General features: G+C 43.7%; 1 protein-coding gene across 1 annotated transcript; it reads left to right on the top strand.

The window, feature by feature from the left end:
- Positions 1-5,480: 5,480 nt before the first annotated feature.
- Positions 5,481-8,310, top strand: CITED2 (Cbp/p300 interacting transactivator with Glu/Asp rich carboxy-terminal domain 2). The gene is made up of 2 exons (XM_030268109.4): positions 5,481-5,676; positions 6,320-8,310. The coding sequence occupies exon 2, from the start codon at positions 6,327-6,329 to the stop codon at positions 7,047-7,049; it is 723 nt and encodes a 240-aa protein (XP_030123969.4). The 5' UTR covers positions 5,481-5,676; positions 6,320-6,326; the 3' UTR covers positions 7,050-8,310.
- The last annotated feature ends 12,983 nt before the right edge of the window (positions 8,311-21,293 follow it).

Genomic DNA, 21,293 nt, shown 5'->3' on the forward strand with positions numbered 1-21,293 from the left:
AAACTAGACTTAATCAATGGAATAATATAATTATATTTTTAATTGGTTACTATTAAATTCCAGGCCAGACACTCACACAAATCAGTGTCTCAAGTGGACTGTTGTGCTATAATGATGTGACCACCTGAAAATCCAGTCCCAAGTACAGATAGCTGCTGGAAATAAGTTGTGTCACTTTGATCTGGTAGTCTGAGAAGTTAAGATTTTGTCAACCTTACTCATTCTGAGAATGATCTTACTTCCTGCATAGCCTCATCCTCTTAAAATAGAATGTTTGTATGCAGATACAAGAGAATAAGGTACTGTGTGATCTGTCAAAAAAATGTGACTGTTAATCATGTATATAAATGTATCTGTATTGAGCCAATATTTGTAATCATAAATCTTTTTTTTTTAGCATTCCAGTTCATTCTAATAATAAATTTCAATTATTCAATGGACTTCAAATAAATTACTTGTCAACTACCAGTTCAATTAATTACAGAATGTATGCAGCAAATGCTTTAGGTGTACTCATCCAGGTCTAATACATACTTAGAAGTATGCACACTGCTTTCTAATAATTTTAATTAAATAAACCATTGAAGTCTTTCTTGACGTAGACAGGTAGTATTAGCATGTGGCTTGGTCTCCAAATTGAAAAAATACTTGTTCATACAGCCTAGCCCTGGTGACCGCTTTCCACCTCTGTGCTCTATTTGAGCTTGTGTTATTCAGTTTACTACAGAAGCTGCCACTGCTTTATCAAAAGCACCTGAATGTTTCCTTTTGTTATTTCTGGTTCCCACTGATACCAAAATATAAAGAGTAGTGAAAAGGTCTGTGTTGGGATTCTCTGTGACAAATGGAATCATGCTTGATTCATTATTTGCTTATGTGTGTGTTTATTTTAGTATATTTACATCCTCTCATGCCTCTTCAGGAAATAATGTTCCTCATAAGTTTTCCCATTTTTGCACAGTTAATTTTTTCAAAAAAGATGCCTTGCAGTGAAATTACACTTAAGGAATACTCTTAGTTGTGATCACACAAATTTGAAAGACTGCACAAAAAGGGTATGTAAGGGTAAAAAATTGAGCTTGCCAAGACATTCTCACATGAATAAGATCATGAAGATAAAGGGTGCAAAGCCACATTCATTGTTATCAAAATACAATATACTGGCACATATCTTGATCCATCTAACAAAACACAAAAAATGTATGTGGGAAGAGAGTAGCACAACTTGCATAGCCTGTGTTCCTTAATTTTGACCAGCAATTTTATGTGTACATCTTTGGTTCCAGCATACCAACAAGAGATGCAAGCATATGAAACTCTCTAACATATCCCCTAATGCTTCAAGGAAGTTCCTTGCCCTAGGTAACTCCTTTCAGAATGATTTGCTGCTAATAAAGCACACCTGTAACCCCAGTTCTCAGCACAGTAACCACTTACAACCAGCACAGAGATGGTTTATCCTGCCAAACCTGTCAAAGAAAAAATTAATTCCATACAGGCTAATTGAGATAGCACATTCTATGCCTCTTTCTGCATTTCCACTGACTTTCTCCCACTAGCCAACTCTTAAGAATACAATACAGATTTGCTTTGACATCACTCCAGTAACTCATGGTAACACAGGCCACCACTAAAAGAAATTCCCAGTGGGTCATCTCATCCACACTTGGGCTCCCTCCCAACAGAGGGGAGCAGTGATGGGTTCAGGAAACTCGTGTCTGATATTGAACTAAGTAAACTGAGATAATCCTATGTGTTCTGCCATAGTCTGGATTTTGGAGCTGTTCAAACAGCTAAATTTGCCATGGTAATTTCTTCCCACCTGGATACACAGAGGATCTCATTACTAGACCCATGGTTAATCTTGTGTCCAATCTTTCCCCTCAATCCCATAAGAATAGCCAGTCTCTCAATAACCCAGAAAACAGAGCTCCCTGTTAATCAAAACCCCAACAGCAAAAAAAGGTAACTGTTCTTCTCGGAAAGGGAATTCCAGGGGGTAATAAAAGGCATGCTGAGAGACCAAAGCAGATTTCTCTGCTCCCTGGGTGCCCATCTGGAACAAGCTTGTCCTTTTTCCTCAGGATGGGCAGTGAAACTGGAGACAGCAATCCAGCAAAGAACTGGGAACATCCTGCACCTCCATCCCAACTGCCATGTGCCTCTGGGAAGGGTGGGTAGTTTTGTTAAAGGTAGCTTTGAAGAGATCAGATGTGAGAGCAGCCAGATCATAGCTTGTCTTTCCAATAGCAGTGTCATTGCTACAGAAAGGGCATTTCTTCCAGGATATCACTCTAATATAATTTCCTATCAGATAACCCTAGCAGCTCTCCTGACCTGGATTTTCCTGACTGCTTTGTGTCAGCATGGGAGGGAACACACAGAAACTCACCTCCACCATCATCTGGGACAGAGAAGTTACAGACAGTTAGGGATTACATTTTCAAAGTTGCAAAAAAAGGACTTGAAGATCCAAGTCCCCCTGAAATTTGTTGCCCTGGGTATCTTGTTCTAGGGATATATTCCCAATACTCAGCAAGCTTAAACATTTCCAATAAATATCTGAAAACAGACCATCTGGGATTCTCCTTTGTGATTTTCCTTTCCTTCCTTTCATCACGATCAGCAGACATTCCACTCTGGAATGAGTAAGCAGGGCTACATCTGCAAGCCAGCCTTCCAATCCAAAATGTTAACATTCAACTGAGGATCCACCTTTCTCTTTCTTTGCCATTGTCATGTTTGATATTCCTCAGTGATTTGTCCTAGATGGAACCTTCAGTCACATTCTGCTTTCAACTCTACTCTGATTCTTCACTTGAGAAGCAACTCTGTGAATCCTGCTGCTTTCGTTCCCACCCCTGGCCATCTCCAGCTTTCTCCTGACATGCAGTGCCCTGCTTTCTTGCTGCCTGACTGAGGAACCAACTCAAATGCAAAAGACTTTGAAGAGTATGAAAGAGTATGATTTCTTTAAATAGCCATGGCTTAGATCAGGAGTAGCAAACAAAATGAGATTCAGGGTTTCCTGAGAGCTCAGTGGTGATGGGCTCATGCTTTGTCCTGCATTCCCTTAGCTGCCAGTCACAAGTCTTCCAGCCAGTTCCTGGAAAGCAACCAACTGATGGCGTTCCCACTTTGCTGTGGCCATAAACAATGACAGACTTGCCTTGTCTGGCACCGCTCTGCTGAGCCTTATCTGGATCCCATTGTAGTCCCTGATGGAGAAAGCACCATCCCACCTAATTCTTTGTATGTTGACTGTAAATGCCTGAAGCTATGTTTTGTATGAGTGAAGTGTCATGGAGGCTGTGACTTCCCTACTACTACTTCTGGCACTCTTGTGCCAATTGTCCATAACTCACTTTGGCAAGCTGGCAGCTTCCAGCACCTGAAAGCTGAAAATAGGAAAGGGCATTTGCAGGATAGTGATACGATGTATGCTTGGCTTTAAAAAGGATTACAAATTTAAAGCAGTGGAGAGCAAAAAGGCATACCAAGTATCACCATGGATATGTGACATTAAACAAACCACTTGTCATGATACACAGCTGACTACTTGCCAAATGGAACAGGATCTTCATATTATTCATTGCTTTGTCCTGCTAAACCTGCACACCAACGAAAAGAAAAAAAACTCCAGAAAGGTACTGTCACTTTTCTGACCATCCCTGCCTGTGTTGGAGATGCTTGTTCAGAGGCAATTCCCACATCCGTCTACTGACATGCATTTGAAGACCAAAAGGTGAAATCATGATGGGCAACCTACTTAACTGCTGCAGGAAAGGGAGCTCTAGGACAAGGTAATTTCCTTGAAGCAACTCACATTCTTAAAGCTTCCTGTCCTCCCAGCACTTTGATTTCACCCCTTTCATCCCTTACAGCTAAGACATCAGCCAGGTATTTTCCTGGTATCCCATGACTGCCCAACTACTGCCACCTGTCCATGTAGCTTTGCCAAAGGATTGCACCAGCCACACAGAGACACTCATCCATCACACCTCAGGGCATCCAGGAGCCCAGCTCTGCCTTGAGTCTCCTTGAGATGGAGGCAGAGCTAACCATCCTTTAGGTTTTATAAGTCATTGCAGCCAAGAACCTGGTCCACCCAAAAGGGGGCAAGATGCTGCCACCTGGAGAGCCTCCTGAAGCATCCCATTTGCCTCACCTGCGCCTCCCCAGGGAGGCCCTCCTGCACTGTGCTGCATCCTTACAAAGCACGTGGAGGAGCAGAAACCCCATCTCAGCCTACACTATGGCCGTCTTGACCTCATATTCACAATGCTTTGTGCCAGGGGAGTGTCCTGCCTAGCACTGTCCTCTGCGTGCCCGTAGACGGCTCCAAGAAGAAAAACAAACACAGAAGCAGAAAGCCAGGCAAAGGCACTGTGGAAAAGTGGGCCACCATCCAGCACTTCCCTGTGGCATGCCTCCCCCAGCCCTTCAGCTCTTCCCTGCTATTTGAAGGGCAGCATGGCTTCCGTTCAGAACGAGCTGGTGGATCTGGAGCAAAAGGCAGGAGCGACGGCCTGGGGGGTGGGGGAGCGGCTTGGGTACGCGTGGCCCTTGCTGGAGCTGTGCAGCGAGGCACGGCTCTGCCGGGCAGGGGGAGCGATCGGGGACGTGCCCAGCCAGGGCGATTGCCCGTGCCCACCCGCAGCCCACACGTTCTGGGTTTTTTTTTCCAATGGAAACAATTGTAAATAACTGTAATAAACCGTACCACACCGGCCAAGGGCAAGAGTGGGTGGGCACTCGCCCTGCACAGCCCGGGTGGCAGCGGGCAAAAAACAGGAGAAGGAACGTAGGAAGTGGGGAGCGTGCCGGTATCCCCACATACACCTCCCGCATGCGGCGCCCGTGTTTGTGGAAAAAGGCGGATTTCGGATCTCGCCTCCGGGAGAGGGGCCGGTCCCATGGACGCCCACGCGGGTACTGGGGCCTCACGCCGGCGGATCCGGGCACCTGCACCACGGCGGCGCCGGAGGGACGGACCTCGCCCTGCCCGGGCAGCGCTGCCGGAGCGCTCAGCCCCACTCGTGTCGGCGGCCGCCACGCTGCAGCGACACGACCGGACGGGGCGCAAGGGGCAGCGGTGATGCCCGGGCGCGGGGCGGGACGTGGGCAGGAGAGCGGCCGAGGGGTGCGCGGGGTGCCGCTCCCGCCGCCCCGCCGCAGAGCCCCGCTTTGTTCCCGGGGGAGGCGCTGAGCGCAGGGTGCGCGGGTGCCTTCCCGACCGCCTGGCCCCTTCCCGCGTGTCTCCGAACACGCGTGTGCCCCGCTGCCTGCGCGCGCGCGCTGGGTGTTGGGTGCTCGGGGTTTGGTTTTTTTTTTTTTTTCCCTTTTCATCCCCCCCCCTTTTCCCTCCCCCCCCCCCCCCCCCGCCCCGCTTGCTCCAGGTTTTACTTCTGGTTGCCTGTAAGGGTTTTGCTCCTCCCTTCTGAAATCCTATATTAGCCGCGGCCAAAGCCGTGTAAGGAACACAGCTCATTGTTGGCAAGTGCCGATGCGCCTCGCGGAGGGGCGAGAACCAGCTCCGGGGCTGCGGCAGCGATCGCGGCGCCGGTCACGTCAGCGCTGGGGAGAGGGAGCCGGAGAAGCCCTCTCTATGCTGGGTGACTCTCGCTGACTGATTCCACCGCCACCTTTGAAGGAGAAGAAGAAAGAAGCCGAGAGGTGAGTGCGGCGGTTCTCGTGGTTGGTGCCGGGTGTCCCTTTTGTGTGCAACAGGAAAAACGTGACTGTATAAACACGCGAGGAAAGGTGTTTCTCAGCTGCCTGGCTTCATGTCCTTATCTGTGCATTACCGTATTTTCACCAACATAATTGGTACTTAATTCCAAAAGTTGCTGACAGCGGCTAGGTGGGACTTGCCAATTCTTTGCTTGTTCCCCGCAAGTTAGCGAGAGTGCCGTGGGAATCCGCTGCCTTCGAGGGCGAAGCTGGGGGGCTTGGGCGGCTCCGGGGCGTGCGGGGAGGCGGCGGCGGTGGCCGAATGCGACGCTCCCCGCCGATAGGTATGCGCGATTTGGAGTGGGAAGGCGTGCTGCCCGCCGGATTAGCGGAGGGGACCGCGATTTTCGTTCCGTGGGTTCTCCTTTTATTTTTCCTTTTGTACTCCATGGTGGAGCCACTGTAGATTTTTGGGAGATTTTTTTTTTAAATTATTATTATTTCCTCCACCGGGAAGGAGAGATGACTGCAGGACCAGCCAAGTAGTTTCTGCCAGGGCCAGGCAGATGCAGCTGGTCCGGGAGAGGGCGGCTGGATGTCCGAGGAGGGTGTATTTTCCTAATATATTCACACGCTAACTTTCCAGGTGGGCCATGGCAGACCACATGATGGCCATGAACCACGGGCGATTCCCCGACGGATCCGGCGGGCTCCATCACCACCCTGCGCATCGGATGGGCATGGGGCAGTTTCCCACCCCCCATCACCACCACCAGCAGCAGCAGCCGCCGCAGCAGCACGCCTTCAGCGCCCTGATGGGCGACCATATACATTACGGAGCTGGGAGTATGAACGCGAGCAGCGGGGTGAGGCACGCCATGGGGCCGGGCAGCGTGAGCGGAGGGCACCCGGCCGGCAGCATGCCGCCCCCCGCCCGCTTCAGCGGCTCCCAGTTCATGGCACCCCCCGTCGCCAGCCCGGGAGGGCAGCTGAGCGCCAGCATGCAGCTCCAGAAGCTGAACAACCAGTACTTCAGCCACCACCCCTACCCCCACAGCCACTACATGCCGGACTTGCACCCCGGTAGCCACCAGCTGAACGGCGGCAGCCAGCAGCATTTCAGGGACTGCAACCCCAAGCACGGCGGCGGCGGCGGCAGCGGCTTGCCGCCCGCCGTCCCCCACGTCCCCGCGGCAATGCTGCCGCCCAATGTCATAGACACGGACTTCATCGACGAGGAGGTCCTCATGTCCTTAGTCATCGAAATGGGGCTGGATCGCATCAAGGAGCTTCCCGAGCTGTGGTTGGGACAGAACGAGTTTGACTTCATGACAGACTTCGTTTGCAAACAGCAGCCCAGCAGGGTGAGCTGCTGATTCATTTAAAACAAACAAAAGACTTTTATCGGTGCGAATGAAAACATTCCCCTAGACACGGTGTCTCACTTTTCAGGGCTTGAAAAGGTGAGAATCTGGAAAGCAGAGTCAACTATGCGCTTGTATAATTTTTTTTTTTAATCGCTGTCATTTTTTTTTTCTTTTTGTAGCTTTGTCACTCACTTCCCCTCTTGTAGTAATAATATCTAAAGAACTCTGTCTTTTTATGTTGGTTGCCCCCCTCCCGACCTCCCTCTCTTAATTTCCTCGCAGTAACATGCCCAGAATTCCCACAGTGCCGGACTGTTAGATATTAATCTTGGCAAATTGCTTAATCTTGTGGATTTTGTAAACTATGATTTCCAATGACTTGAACTGCATTCAAATTCTGAGTGAACAGGGAAAAAAAAATTGCATTAGTTGGTTGCATGAACTTTGAAGGGCAGATAATACTGCACAAAAGCTGCCATCTTGCTTAATTTTTAACTATGCATTGCAGTGCAGACTAATTTTTTTTTTTTTCTGAATACGCTAAACTGGAAGCTTAACAGATGTGGGCCAAACCTTTCCAGATCAGGAAAAGTAATACTGTTACTTAAAAAGTCTGCTACCCATTCCCCCTCCCCCATATGTACAGACAATAATATGGTGTGGATGGAATGTTGACTAGTGGCAAACATTTCACAGATTTTTTTTTTTTTTTTTCTGTCTTCAGCGTTTTGACACTGTGCTAATATAGTTTATTCAGTACATGAAAAGATACTACTGTGTTGAAAGCTTTTCAGGAAATTTTGACAGTATTTTTGTACAAAACATTTTTTTGAGAAAATATTGTTAATTTATTCTATTTTAATTTGCCAATGTCAATAAAAAGTTAAGAAATGCTTTAGTTTTTCTAGAAGTCATTTACCAGTATTTTTCTTCAAAACTCTTCCCCACTGTCCCTGGTAATAGAACATAACATCTATCTGTACAACCGTGTTGGTGTGCAAAAAGACATTCCAAGATAGAAAGTACACTACACCCATATATATGTCATGGTGAACTCGGTAGGTGAGCGGGATTTGAACATACTTACAGCATACAGCCTCATGCGTTACATTGTAATATGCCTGTCAGTGTGGTTTTCTGAAAAATAAAGTTGCCGAGGGCGCAACTTTTTTCGTGACTTGCCAACATACTTGCTTTAAATGTAGTTGTCCAGAGTTATGATGCATAAAGTATTTATTATATTTATCTATTAAACTTGTAATTTTATAAATCTGCTTTCATTTATATAGTAGACTTTGTTCTTTTGTATATTCATTATCTCACCTGGAAGAGCTATGTAAAAAGTGTTTGTAACATGGGAAGGGAGGGTGGTGGGTGTCACCCTCTGCCTCTCTCTTACTTCACAGGGTAACCCAGGGTATTGCTGTATCAGTCCAGATCTGCATGACACTGGAACCAGTTTTATTTCATTTCCAGTGACTCAGGAGAAGGGGAATATATCATTGAAGTACTCCACAATGAGACATCTCTGACCCCTCTCCCCCAGAAGTTGTTGCCAACTGAAGCCGCTGACACAAATCCATACAGGTCTATTTAAAATATTTCAGAGAAAAATGCCCATTAATTTAAGGCAGCTGACATTTAGTGCCAACTGTTGCTGCCTTCTGCCCTCACTCAGCCTTTGGCAAAGCTCCTGCACAAGTTATTAGTTTGGTGAGGGCTGTGGGATCAGGACCCTAATAATACATGTAATCCTGTTTAGCCACGCTTCCCAAGTTCGACAGAGGAGCAGTACCACTGAGCCTTCATTTTGCTTACTTTTTAATCCTTGTCTTCTGAATTAGGAAGAAAAACAGCGTGGTGGATGTAGTTAAATTTTAAACCTGGTCACGTTAACAGGAGGATATCACCACACAATGGGAGTGTAAATAGCAGTGTTTTGAATCAAGCTGGGAAATTAAAGTGATTAGTATTTCTAAGATTGCCCCAGCTGGTGAGAAAAGTGATACTTGTCTTTCTTCTCCTTACAGACACAAAGCAGCTAACATGTTTATGGACAAAAAAAAAAAAAAAAAAAAAAAAAGGTAAATATTCAAGTATTAGCAAGGGTAAAAAGAAGGAAGTGTATGCTTCCTGGAAAAACTAAGACAACAAAAATGCACTCTGCAGGCAGTGACAGTCCATTCCTAGAAAACTCAATACCAAGAACTTAAAAAAAGCAGCCTTCTGGTTTCAGCCAGTGATTGCTACAGTTTTGTGACAGTAAATTTTGCATCAAATGACAGTAAATCATAACTTACCAACTCACCAATAACGTAAAAGACTGTTTAGAATACAGCTGTAGTTTTAAGAGCCATTGCCCAGTTTGCCACTATATAAATCCTTTCTCCATTTTAAGGCTGTTTGATCTGCGCACATTTCATTGCCCTCTTCTGCAAGAGTTAGGGAGGGTGATTTTTCTGATTCTAATCAACTTCTTGTAAAACAGACTATCAAATTATGTGCATACCAAATTGCATAGATGTTTAAAGCCTCAATGATCTTCTAAAACCAAAGGGAATACTCTCACTTTAATGATAGGCACTTTTGCTTCATAAAGTTGGTTAAACAACAGATTCTTCAGCTGAGACATCACTACTTAAGTCTGTCAACATTAAATCCTTCCATGCAAGATTTTCCAAGAGTAGGCAGTTCCATGGGCACACTGGTAGAGTCTATTTGCGTACAACTCCATGTAAAACTGAGAGCTGCTGCCTCTGAGTAACAGCAGCTACGGCACTGGCTTTGGGCAAGGCATCGCCAAGGGGTTTTATGATTTCTTAAAAGTAGACTCTGGGGAAATTTGCCAAACAATCATAATGTCTGCCTTGTCCCTTAATTTTTAATGAAGAGTCAGATCCCAGTGGATACCACAAGTGTGTATTATTTTATTCATTATATCATCTACTGAGCAATATTGGGGGCCTGACCCTCATCTTGCCAACATGAACCCCGTGGCAATGCTCCCACTGGCTCCCATGGCTGAGGCAGTAACAAGCTTTCAAGCAGATTCTCTCTGTCCTCCACACTGCTTCCAAATAGGCTAAAGTAATTTATAATTGGAACCCAGCAATTAGTGAAGGATGCACAGTGACCCAGTTTTCCAGTTCCTGACGAAGGACATTGCCGTCTTGCGTCCCGCTAAGTTGCTGTCAGCACAGGAAACTTGACCTCTGCACGTTGGCTGTTTTTCAAGAACTTCCAACACGGTACATGAGATCTGCTCCTCTTTCAGCCACGGCCATAAATAGACGCGCTGCTTTATTTGGACGGGAGATCAGCCCCAAGCCGGCCCGCCACGCAGCGGTGGGAAATAAGGCACAGCTTGACGCCGTCCTCGTCCCTGTTCCCCGGGAGTGAAGGATTCCCGGGTGGGCGCAGCAGGGGCAGCTGCCCGCGTTCCGAAGGCCCGGCCCGGCCCCTCAGCCACCTGCGCGGGGCGGCCGCGGCCCCCGCGCGCCCCCCGGCGGCGGCCGCGCGCTGCGCTGCGCCCGTGAGGGCGGGGGCCGAGAGCCGCCCGAGCCGGGACCCTCCGCGCTCGCAGGGGCCGCGGGGGCCCGGGGCCCGCAGCGGGGCGTGCCGGGCACAGCGGGGACACGGCTCAGCCACGGCAACCGCCCGAGTGCTCCTCACTGCCCTGCCCGAGGCACCCCTGGAGAGCCGTGCTGGGAGAGCCGCGCCCACCGACGGCGACCCTCCCCAGAGCCCGGCCCGAGGGGGGTACGGGCCCTAGCGAAATTTCTCGGCGCGGATTTGGAAAAGAAGCGCACAAACTGGTGAAAACGTGCCTGTTGGTCTCAGGTTTTATTAAAAAAAATTTTAAAAGTAAAAAATAAAAGTTATATAAACAAGGATTATCCCCTGCTTATCTTGCCTTGCTAGGGGGATTGGAAAATTCCAACATCTGGATTTGCGGAGTTCCCGGAGTTCCTTTCATTTGTTTCATTTTTTAGTCACTCTTCTTTTTTTTTTTTTTTTTACTTTTTCCCCAGGGAGATGTTTTCCGCACTCAGTTGGATACAAAGCCCAGTGGATCACTGGTGTTCAGCCAAAGGCTTGTGTCTGTGAAGTCCCATAGAATTAGTTCATCAGGGCATAGGTGACTTCTGCATCAACATCTGGCTATAGGAGTCATCCTATTCCGACCTTGTTCCTGCCCTCTTCCTCCTGCCCTCTGCCTCTGTTTCCTCCTGACTCTGGCACACCAGGACTTAACATGTGAGCTGGTACCCAAGAGGACAATAAACCCTTGTATCAAAAACCCCAGAAAAATCGTGGGTCACAAGCATTGAGCGGAGGGAAATGAAGTCAGAAAAAGCAGTTCTTGTCCCTGACCCTACAGCTGTCCTTTTTGAAGCTTTCATTTCTTCAAAAATACTTTGGGTTTACTGCAGACAGGAATAAGAAATGCCAATGTTATGGATCTGGGCTACAAACACCGACCTTAACGAGATCTATTTCTGTATCATCACTCATAGGGATAGCAGTGTGAACAAGGACTAGGTAACATTGACAGGAGCTGTTTAAATGATAAGACAAAGTCTTTTTTAAATAGTCTGGCAGATATATTTGTCAGATAAAAGTGCACGTGCAATAAAACTCAGATGAGGAATCAGAGGAATTTGGAACCCAAGGCAGCAGCATTTTTTCAGGATTTCATGTATTCTAAGTGCATCATTTTGTCAGTAAAGAGGAGGTGTTTTACATAGTTTATGAAAATATATTTACACATTTCAATATGGTGTCACTATTGTGCTCACGCGCAAGATAAAGCTGAGTCTCAGTAACTGCAACAATAAAGAGATACATCAAGTGACTGAACAGATGAGCTGCTGTTATGCTAGGTTCTCTGTTATTCTCTTTGCCTCATTTTAGAAAAAAAAAATTGCAACACCAGGTTTTTAATAGAGTTGGTTCAGTCCCTCTCCATCTGCTGTGCCTTTCCCCTTCTTAAAAAATTACAGAGGGCCAATTTGATCACAGGCCCAAAACAGATTTTGGAAGACTTTTTTACCATATCAAAACCAAGCAAAATATTTTCCACCTTATCGGGCTTTGTGAAATGCTAACTGCTTTTCACACCTTTTTCTTTCACTGGGCCATTTTTTTATCTCTCTCCATTGGAGTGTTCATTTTGCAACATATTGCTTATTTTATGAGCAGTAAAGTAAAATAAAAGAAACTTTCAGGATTGTCAAGTTTCTAAAACTGTGGCTGAAGTTATTAGTACCAGTACAAAGCATTTCTTAAGCTCAAAAACTAATTATTGAGCAGATGCTCATTGCAATAAGATGCTGAAGGCAGTTTTGACCAAGAGCCTCCTAAGAACTGCCCTGTGAGTTTTCTGCTGCAGGCTGCTTTGCTAGCACTAGTGCACTGTGCAGGAGATGGGGATATTTCTGAAAGTATATAAAAATGTCTTATCTGCTGCAATTCAAACACAAGTAACACAGAGTATTTCAGATTTCACTCTCTCTCTCAGCCAGGATACGTATTTAAAGGCTTAATACTCAAAATCTTTTCTATTTACTTCAAGTTACATTATTTGGTCTAATAAGTGATATTATCTCTGTCTACAAACCTCATACAGTTATATGCCCTCCATCAACTTTATATGAAGTAGAGTATGTATTTGAAGGCAGAAATGAATTCCTAGGATTTCCCAATAATGGGGAAAGACACCAAGTTTCTGCACACATCTGCTTTGTACAGAAACAAAATAGTTATATTTTAGGTTCCTTATAAGATTATAAGGGTTATACAGTTATATTTTGGGTTGCTTATCAGCAGGCTGCACTAAAGGTAATGTGTGATCTAACATGGAGGTGAAGGGCAATGTTCAAATACCGATACGGGGATGAAGACAATGTCTTTTTAAGTAGCAGGCAAAAAAAAATTAGTGACAGAGAAAGTTTTAGGGAAAAGGTCTGAAGACCAGTAAAGCCTTAAGCACATGCTATGAACAGGTGCCTATCAGTGGAGTGGTCGGGACAGGTTGGTTTTGCTCATCATGTCTGATAGGGCACAACCCTGTATGCTAGAAAAGTGGAGAGTTTGAGAAAACATGAGGTGTTGAGGTGTTAACCTTCTTCATGGACTATTATTTACAAGAAAAACTTGAATTTTCTTAGGTGAATTTAAGTGAGCAAAGCTGCTGCTGGATGGAGCCAATGAAGCCTGCAGTTTTGAGCATCAGCTTCTCTGCTCTTGAGGGTGGACACCGGAGGTATGTCCCTGCTCCTGGACTGTGTCACATTTCCATCAGTTGTCACACTGGAAACTGTTGTAGCCAAAGCATGGGCTTGAAGGTGCTGCTTCTGAAAACCACCTTCTCTCTTCTTAAATCCCATGTAATACACTATCTCACCTTTGTCTGGTGGGACTCTTTCAGCGGCCAGGAAGCACCACAGGCCTTGTGCTTCCTTATGTCCTCACTCAGGTTTAATCAGGGCAAATGTAACCATTAAAAGTATTTGGAGCCGCAGCGTGTTTGCTTTGGGATGCACGGTCAGCCAGTGCGGTGCATTATTGCAGCAGTGCCCTGTGATTTTGAGGGGGGTGGGGATGGTGACAACTGGCCTGTTACAAGTCACCTTGTGACTTTCCCTATAAGGAAAAGAGCAACCTCTGACAGGCATGTTGCCCCCACCCCTGGCCCCGCAGAGAGGGACCTGCTGGGCAGCCCGTCATCCCATCGCCTCTCCCCTTGGTCTCCGTCTGAGCTGTCGCTTTTTAAGGCCTTGCCTGACATTTTTAATTAAGTACTTTACGTGAAATGTGCCAAATCACAGATAATCAGACAGATTTTTACAAGGAGTTGTTTAAATTGTTGATACTTACTTGGAGGTACTTCTTTTCCATTCACAGTTTCTGTATTGAACCAGAGCAGTTGTCATTTACCACGACAGATAAAGTCTCACTGTCAGAGTGCTGAGGAGAGGCTGCAGTACTGGGAGCTTGTAGCTAGGTGTAGCTGAAGCCCTGCCTTTCTTATTGATTAGCGTATTTTAAAAAGCAGCCTTTTAATTTGATTTATGGTATACATTTTAACTGAATGAATATAGTCAGAATGGGTAGTGATGGATGTATGGAGTAGAGCCCTTACCTAATGCAAGAACTTGCTTCTTGGCAATTCCACAATGCTTTCACAAAAATTAGATTAATACACACAGCAGCTCTACTAGACTGATTCCTTTAGCCCAAACCTCTTAGTCCAGGGGTCTTTTTGACATAGTTTAACACGTAAATATTGCAAGCAATGAAGTCCTTTATTAGAGGACTGTATTGTTTTCCCCCAAGCTCTGTTACCAAGGTCTGTGTTTAAAGGGCAAGATTGGCTCCACAGGAATCAGTGAAGCAGAGCACTTCTACATTCCAGAGCTGAGCTCTCAGTATTTTGGCCTGAGGAAGGAATGGAGACTACTTTTCTTCCTTGCCTCGCTTTCAGATCTCTCCAGATCTTAGTGTACATAACAGCTTTGCCCTGAATGGCATTCTCATAACTGTGATTGTAGATAAGGCAAAGTTTAGGAGTTACATTCTATTCCTATTGTATTGGTTTTTTGGTTTTGTTTTGTTTCTTTTTTTTTTTTTTTTTTGTGGGGTTTTTTGTTTGTAGTTGATTTTGGTTTTGGGTTTATGGGTTTTTTTGGGTGCTTAGCTTTCAAAAGACAGTGGTCTTGAATTGTAAAGATTGACAAGACAACTTCATTATTCATGTGTGATTTTTTTTCCAGATATGCTTTATAACCAAAATCTAGATCTGTGATCTTTGAGTCCAATTCTGACCTAGGTAACTGCTTGGTCTGTGAAGTCCAAGTCAAAAATCAAGACCTGACTGATGGACTGATGGACTGGCTTATCCAGTATACCCATAGCCTTGGAATCCTTTTTGGAGAGCAGGCCAAAACCACACAGGATAGTCTGAGTCTAATGCAGTTACTTCAGCCAAAACCACACAGCATAGTCTAAGTCTAATGCAGTTACTTCAGCCAAAACCACACAGCATAGTCTGAGTCTAATGCAGTTACTTCAGCTCCCCTGAAGTCGCCCTACCTGAATCAGTGGGCCTAAAAGTGCTCAGAACACATTATTCATTTAAGGAGGACTATATGTTGCTTAGTTAGTTTATGCATATATATATTTATGTATCTATATTTACACCATAGTGGTGTAAATTAGTCTTGGGTTTTTTACGTCCTTCTTGAGAGTCTGGAGTGATGCTGCTGGAGACACTGCTGGATCAAGTTAATGTGTTGCATGAGCACAGCACTGCAGATGCAGACATGAACCATTCTCTCTAACTCCAACACCTCGTGTAACAGTGATCATTTCAAATTGAATTACATTAGAATTTGCAATCACTGTGATAGCTGAGAGTCTATATGATGTTCTCATTAATTTAATTCAAATATAGTGTCACATATTTGAGTACAATCTTAAAGTGTTGTTTGGGTCAAGAATGGATAAGAGTATGGTTCTGATCCGTATTTTGCTCTGACATTAACTTACTGGGGTTTATTACTGTTAAAATCATTCTGATAACTACTGTGACCTTCTGATTACCTTTTTTCCTTAGCCTAAAGTGAAATAACTTGAAAATGTCTTCTTCCTTAGTTTAGAGGGTTTTATATCACCCTGGTAGCAGGTGGTCTTTAACTACTGAGAACAAAAGGAATGTAGATGAAAATATGATTGACTAACATTTTCCTAATTTTTTTTTTCCTCCTCCACAAAAATGAGCAGCTCCAAAGTGCTTGTCAGTGGCTTTGGTCAGTCTCTTTCACTGTGAGGAAATTGCATGTTGCTTTTTAAGGAAGCTTAAATACATTCATGAATCACTTTCATGTATGCCACATCTATGGGATATAGACACTTTTGTTTTCTGCTTGTTCTGCTAAAAAAGTAAAGACATAGGTGTATATAGTATTTAACATCCAAACCAATTCACACTGCCAGTAAAGCATCCATTGTTATCAGGGAGATTTTGTACTTTCCTTTAGAAAGGCAAGTTGCCAGCTTACGCCTGCTTGTGCCAAGTTACTGGATTCATGACTCGTCAGTGTTTATTGCCTGAGGTGGGTGATCATGCTGAAATGCTGCATGACTTTCTTCTTCCACTTTGTTGATGAAGGTTACATGGAAGATTGATGACCTGTGGGTGTCCTTGACATCTGATGGTGTACAAAGGAACTGGGTCATGGAACAGGACTTTGAAATTGATAGCGCATCACAAGGACCCAGCTAGTCAAACCTTAGTTGGTGACATAGAAGAAAAAAGAATACAGACTCAATAACCAGACTCAAAAGAACTGTATTTTCTCCTTACTCACCGTTGGCTGGCAGATAGGAGGTTTCTGGGGGCCTTTCTGACTGGTGTGCCCTCCAAAAGCTTTTCCTCTTTGTGACTGGCAAATAAGTGAGAAAGGGTAGGACTAAATACTGGGTGGTTTTATTTTTTTCCATTTTGTGGTTGGTAAAACAGTCCACGGTCTTATGAATTGTGACTATTCTTCTTGCCTGCTCTGCTAGCTGATCTCCTAGAGAGAAAAGATTATGGCACAGAAGCCAACACTGAGAAGTCTGGAGGTACAACCGGACAGTAGGAGACTACTGCACCAGGAAAGCACAATCATGTAACAGAATGGTGGCTCTGGGTGACTTATTCACTGTCTATATTACAAGAAAGGGAAGATAGATGAGAGATCGAATGATGGGGGGAGGGGGGGGTAGAGAAGGAAAGCACACTGAGAAAAGGTAATATTTAGTAGTCATTAGAATAATGATATTACAGTCCTATGATTTTATTTGCACTCTCCTGTGTGGGTTGTCATAGTCACAACCTCTGAAATTTCTCAGAGATCTCACACTTTTTTTTTAAATTTAATGAAGATCAGAATTACACATTTCCCTGGTCATGTGGACTACGGTTCCTTTGTACAGGAATACATTAGATTGGTTAACATGTAGGCCCTACAGTCCTATATTTACTTAACTTAGCCCTCCTTTGTTAAAAGCAGTGTGGGTTTTAGACCATCTTTGCTCAAGCTGACTGGACAGGTCGCATTAAATTTTCAACCTATGTAAACTCTGTGCAGAAAGTGAGGGCACATAAAGCAAACAAAGACACAGAACATTTTTGTGAGTGGGACTTCCCTTTCACTCTAAGTTTGCAACTCTGGTCCTCCTGTATTAAGCAAGCATGCCATAATTAAAGTAGAAAAGAATCTGAGCACATCTTGTTCCTATCTGCATGACCTTGGGTAAGTCCTTATTTATTGTGCATTAACATGTAACACTTTATGTCTCGGTTTACCCTTTCAAATAATGAGTACAATGTGCCTTTTGCAGTTCACTGCTGCTTGATGTTGAAGTTACTTAATAGGTTATATTACAATCTTGCATGCAAGCAGCTACTGCACAACTGGATAACACTGGGAGCCACAGAAGCAAACAGTAATTAGTGATATATCTTGCAATGCTATAGAAGCACAGACAATATTACAGATTGCCTGATGATGAGTTTCCAGGAGAACTAGTATTGTTCTCTCTGATTCCAAGTGGGGGGCTAAATAGTTAATTTTCTTCCCTTAGTTCAGCAATTCCCCATACTACAAATAGTTTGAGAGTCTCAAATTACATAACTGCTCTGAGGCTGTTGCAAAGCACTCTCTCCTTTAGATTGCTGTTAGAGGAAAAACACTCTTTAAATCCATAGTAATAGACTTTTGGAGACACATCTGAAGATACCTAAGGCTAAATATTATGTATGTATCTGTCTGTATACTCCTATTCAAATCCAGGATCTAAATTAGAGACCAAATTGCCTTTCCCAATAAACATGACTTGCGTAGGCTTTTTATGTATACAGAATGAAGATTTACTATATTATAACAAGTTGGGGACATTTGTGCCACCTCTGGTATTTGTCTTTCAGCTTTGTAAAATATGAACCTCACTCTCACCTGATCTTTTCTTTATTCATCCTTTCATCTCTTGGGTTCTCTTTTCTTCTTTATTAATTTGGTCCCACAAATGTTACGTTTAATAAGGTGCTTCTGCATAGCTAGGAAACCCTTATAAAAAAATCTAGTTGACACCATTCCACATTTCTGATCTGCCAGTGCCAATATATTTCTTGCATCCTTTTGTGTTCTCCATGTAGTGATTCTCCTTCCATGCATGCCTTAAAATAGGGCATTGGTGTTTACGTCAGCAGCAGTTTTAGACATCACAGAGTAGTGCTGCCAGTTCGGCTGATCACAGGATCATTCCTTCTGAACTAACAGTTCATTGTCCACCCTGTCATTATCCTATAAAATAAGATCATCATTAGGACTTCTTTCACCATCACTATCTCTTATTTTCCTGCTTCTTTTTTCAGATCTTCATCTTTCACCACAAATGTTCCCCTGATTTCCAAGTGTCATTTATCTCAATCTGTGTCATTTTCATTGTGTCAGGCCCTTATCTTTCCTCCAATATTCCTAGATAGGTTAGTCATAAACTCAGTGTTGTTCAGCTCCCTGCTCCGCTCAGATTCCTTATGATTATCAGCAAAATTTGGACCTTTCCAGAGAAAAATGCTTGGCTCCAATTATGAGATGCTTTCCTGCCCATGTACAGCTCACACAGCTGAGAGATTCAAGCATTCAATTTCTAATTTGCTTTATTCTCTCTGCTGCTCACAAGCAGGTGCTGCTTGGGAAATCAATGACAGCTCCACACGCGAAGCAGCTGCAGGACTGAGCCTTTAATGAGTCTTTCCCATTTCTAATTTTTGTAAGCCAGTTCTAGCAGCAATCTAAAATAAATGATACATATTGATAATGAAACTGATGCAAGTGAACATTACTAGCAAATGGAAGGATTTAGAAAAGGGAGGAAAAGACAAAGACAACTACCTTTTACAAAATAATTCAGTCTGCATTATCATGCCGGAATAGATAATTTCTTTTCTATAACTCACCCTTGACTGACATACCACTGGCATTTAAAAGACTTCCCAATTACATTTGATATGTGATTTACAGCATGATCACATCTGAATTGGGCCCAGAAATTTCCCCTGGCAGGTTCAGAAAATGTATGGTGTTGATGGTTGACTTGGCCCAATTCTGTTCCCATCGTGTGTTGAGAGAAAATGATTTCAAGCTGGAGGAGTATCATTTTAAAATGAAATTACATGACAAAAATAGATTGTTTCAGGATTCAGTACCTTTTTGAAGTTTCATGCTAGATTTTTACTCACTTATAATGATGTAAAACAGCAGTACCAGAATAACTAGAAACAGCTAATACTGCTCTTTCCCTTTATATATGGAGAAGAGTTATTTTCAAACTGCTGATATGCATTCAGGTGTCACCATATGCCTCACCTGAGGGTTTTCTTTACCTTTTGTGTGATTTTTCAAGTGGAGCTATCCTCGACTCTGCCAAATTCTCCAAGTAGCACACAGCATAATGTATTTATGTAGAGTCTGTCTCTTGGGCAAGCTGAAGTGGTGGAAATTGCCCGGAGAAAATTGAAACCCTGATAATTGATTTTGCTAGCTCTTAAAGTTTCAAAAGACTTGAATCCTTCCAAGAATAAATCAAAAACTGTTCAGTAGCAGACCATGGGGATTCCCTCCAGATTCTTAGAGTGGTTTCCTTGCTACACTGCAGAAATTATATTCTTAGTGATGTAGATTAAGAATTAAATTATTTGCTTAAAATAGTTGAGTCTGTTGCCTATTGGGGTTTTCTGTGTCAGTTAATTTGGCTGCGTTATTAAGTGCCATTGGTAGCCAGGATCTTTGAGCTCTGGAAGAAAAAAACGTGGCATACATTAGGTATATGACAAACTCTTCAGGCCATAAAATCTTATTAGAAGGCAAATCACAACCTTCCAACCTTTTTGTGATTGATGTGGAGCTAGGAAATCTGTAGAAAATTGATATAGTGTGGAATGCAAATATATTATTCCCCCCCCCCACTTTTTTTTTCACATTAACACAGGACTAAACAGAAGATAAATTATTCCCAAGAGACCACCATGGAAAATATCCTACTGGTCCTGGTGTTTACAACGTTTCTATCCAAGTAAATTAAACCCAGTGGAGATTGGTCTTGACAAACTTTTAATTGGAAAATCATAGGAGGCTCCTTATACTGGTTTAATTGTAGGTGCCAATGGCAGAGAGACACTGCCAAACTCAGCAGCTTTCCGACTTCTAGACCACTCTTCACATGTCGCTGTGCTTCTGTGTCTCAAGATCCATTATGAGGGCTCTTTCTACATTCAAATTATATTTTATGTTTATAGGCATTTCTAAATTCTTCATCCACACTATACTTTCATTATATATTTTGTATACCTGCTTGTTACTGTATATTATCATGTTATAAGTATATTATCTTATTATGTAATGACATAAGTATATTATGGTGATATTTGAACAGAACAGATCAATGCTATTTCATAGAATCACAGAATCATAGAATGGTTCAGGTTGGAAGGGACCATCTAGTTCCACCACCCTGGCACAGGCAGGGACACCTTCCACTACACTAGGTTGCTGAAAACCCCATCCAAACTGGCCTTGAGCACTTCCAGGAATGAGGCATTTACAATTTCTCTGGGCAACCTGTTCCAATGCCTCACCAACCTCACAGTAAAGAATTTCCTCCTCATATATTATCTAAATCTACCATCTCTCAGTTTAAAAAAATTGCCCCTTGTCCTATCACTATCTGTCCATGTAAAAAAATCACACTTTCTCATTTATAAGCTCCCTTTAAGTACTGGAAGGTTGCTATAAGGTTTCCCCAGATCTTCCCTTCTCCAAGCTGAACAAGCCCAGGAGGGGGTTGTTTCATAGGAGAAGTCCTCCCACATTTTTGTGGCCCTGCTCTGGCCTTGCTCCAACAGGTCCACACCTTATTTGTGCTGAGCTGGTGAGGTCTCGCAAGGGCAGAATAGAGGAGGAGAATCACCTGCTGGCCATGCTGCTTTTGATGCAGCAGGATGTGTTTGGCCTTCTAATGATGTTTATTGTTATAATTGACTGAAATAGTGATATTACAGCACGTGGTTCTATCTCTGCACACTGTAATTTGAAAAATGTGTATCTGTCAAAAAATAAACCAAAAACTCTTCAGGAGGAAAGCCATGAAAAACTCATTCAGATTCTTAGAGAAGTTCCTGCACAAGAATAAAAAAAATTATGCTCT

This window comes from Taeniopygia guttata, chromosome 3, assembly GCF_048771995.1.
Source record: "Taeniopygia guttata chromosome 3, bTaeGut7.mat, whole genome shotgun sequence".
NCBI lineage: Eukaryota > Metazoa > Chordata > Aves > Passeriformes > Estrildidae > Taeniopygia > Taeniopygia guttata.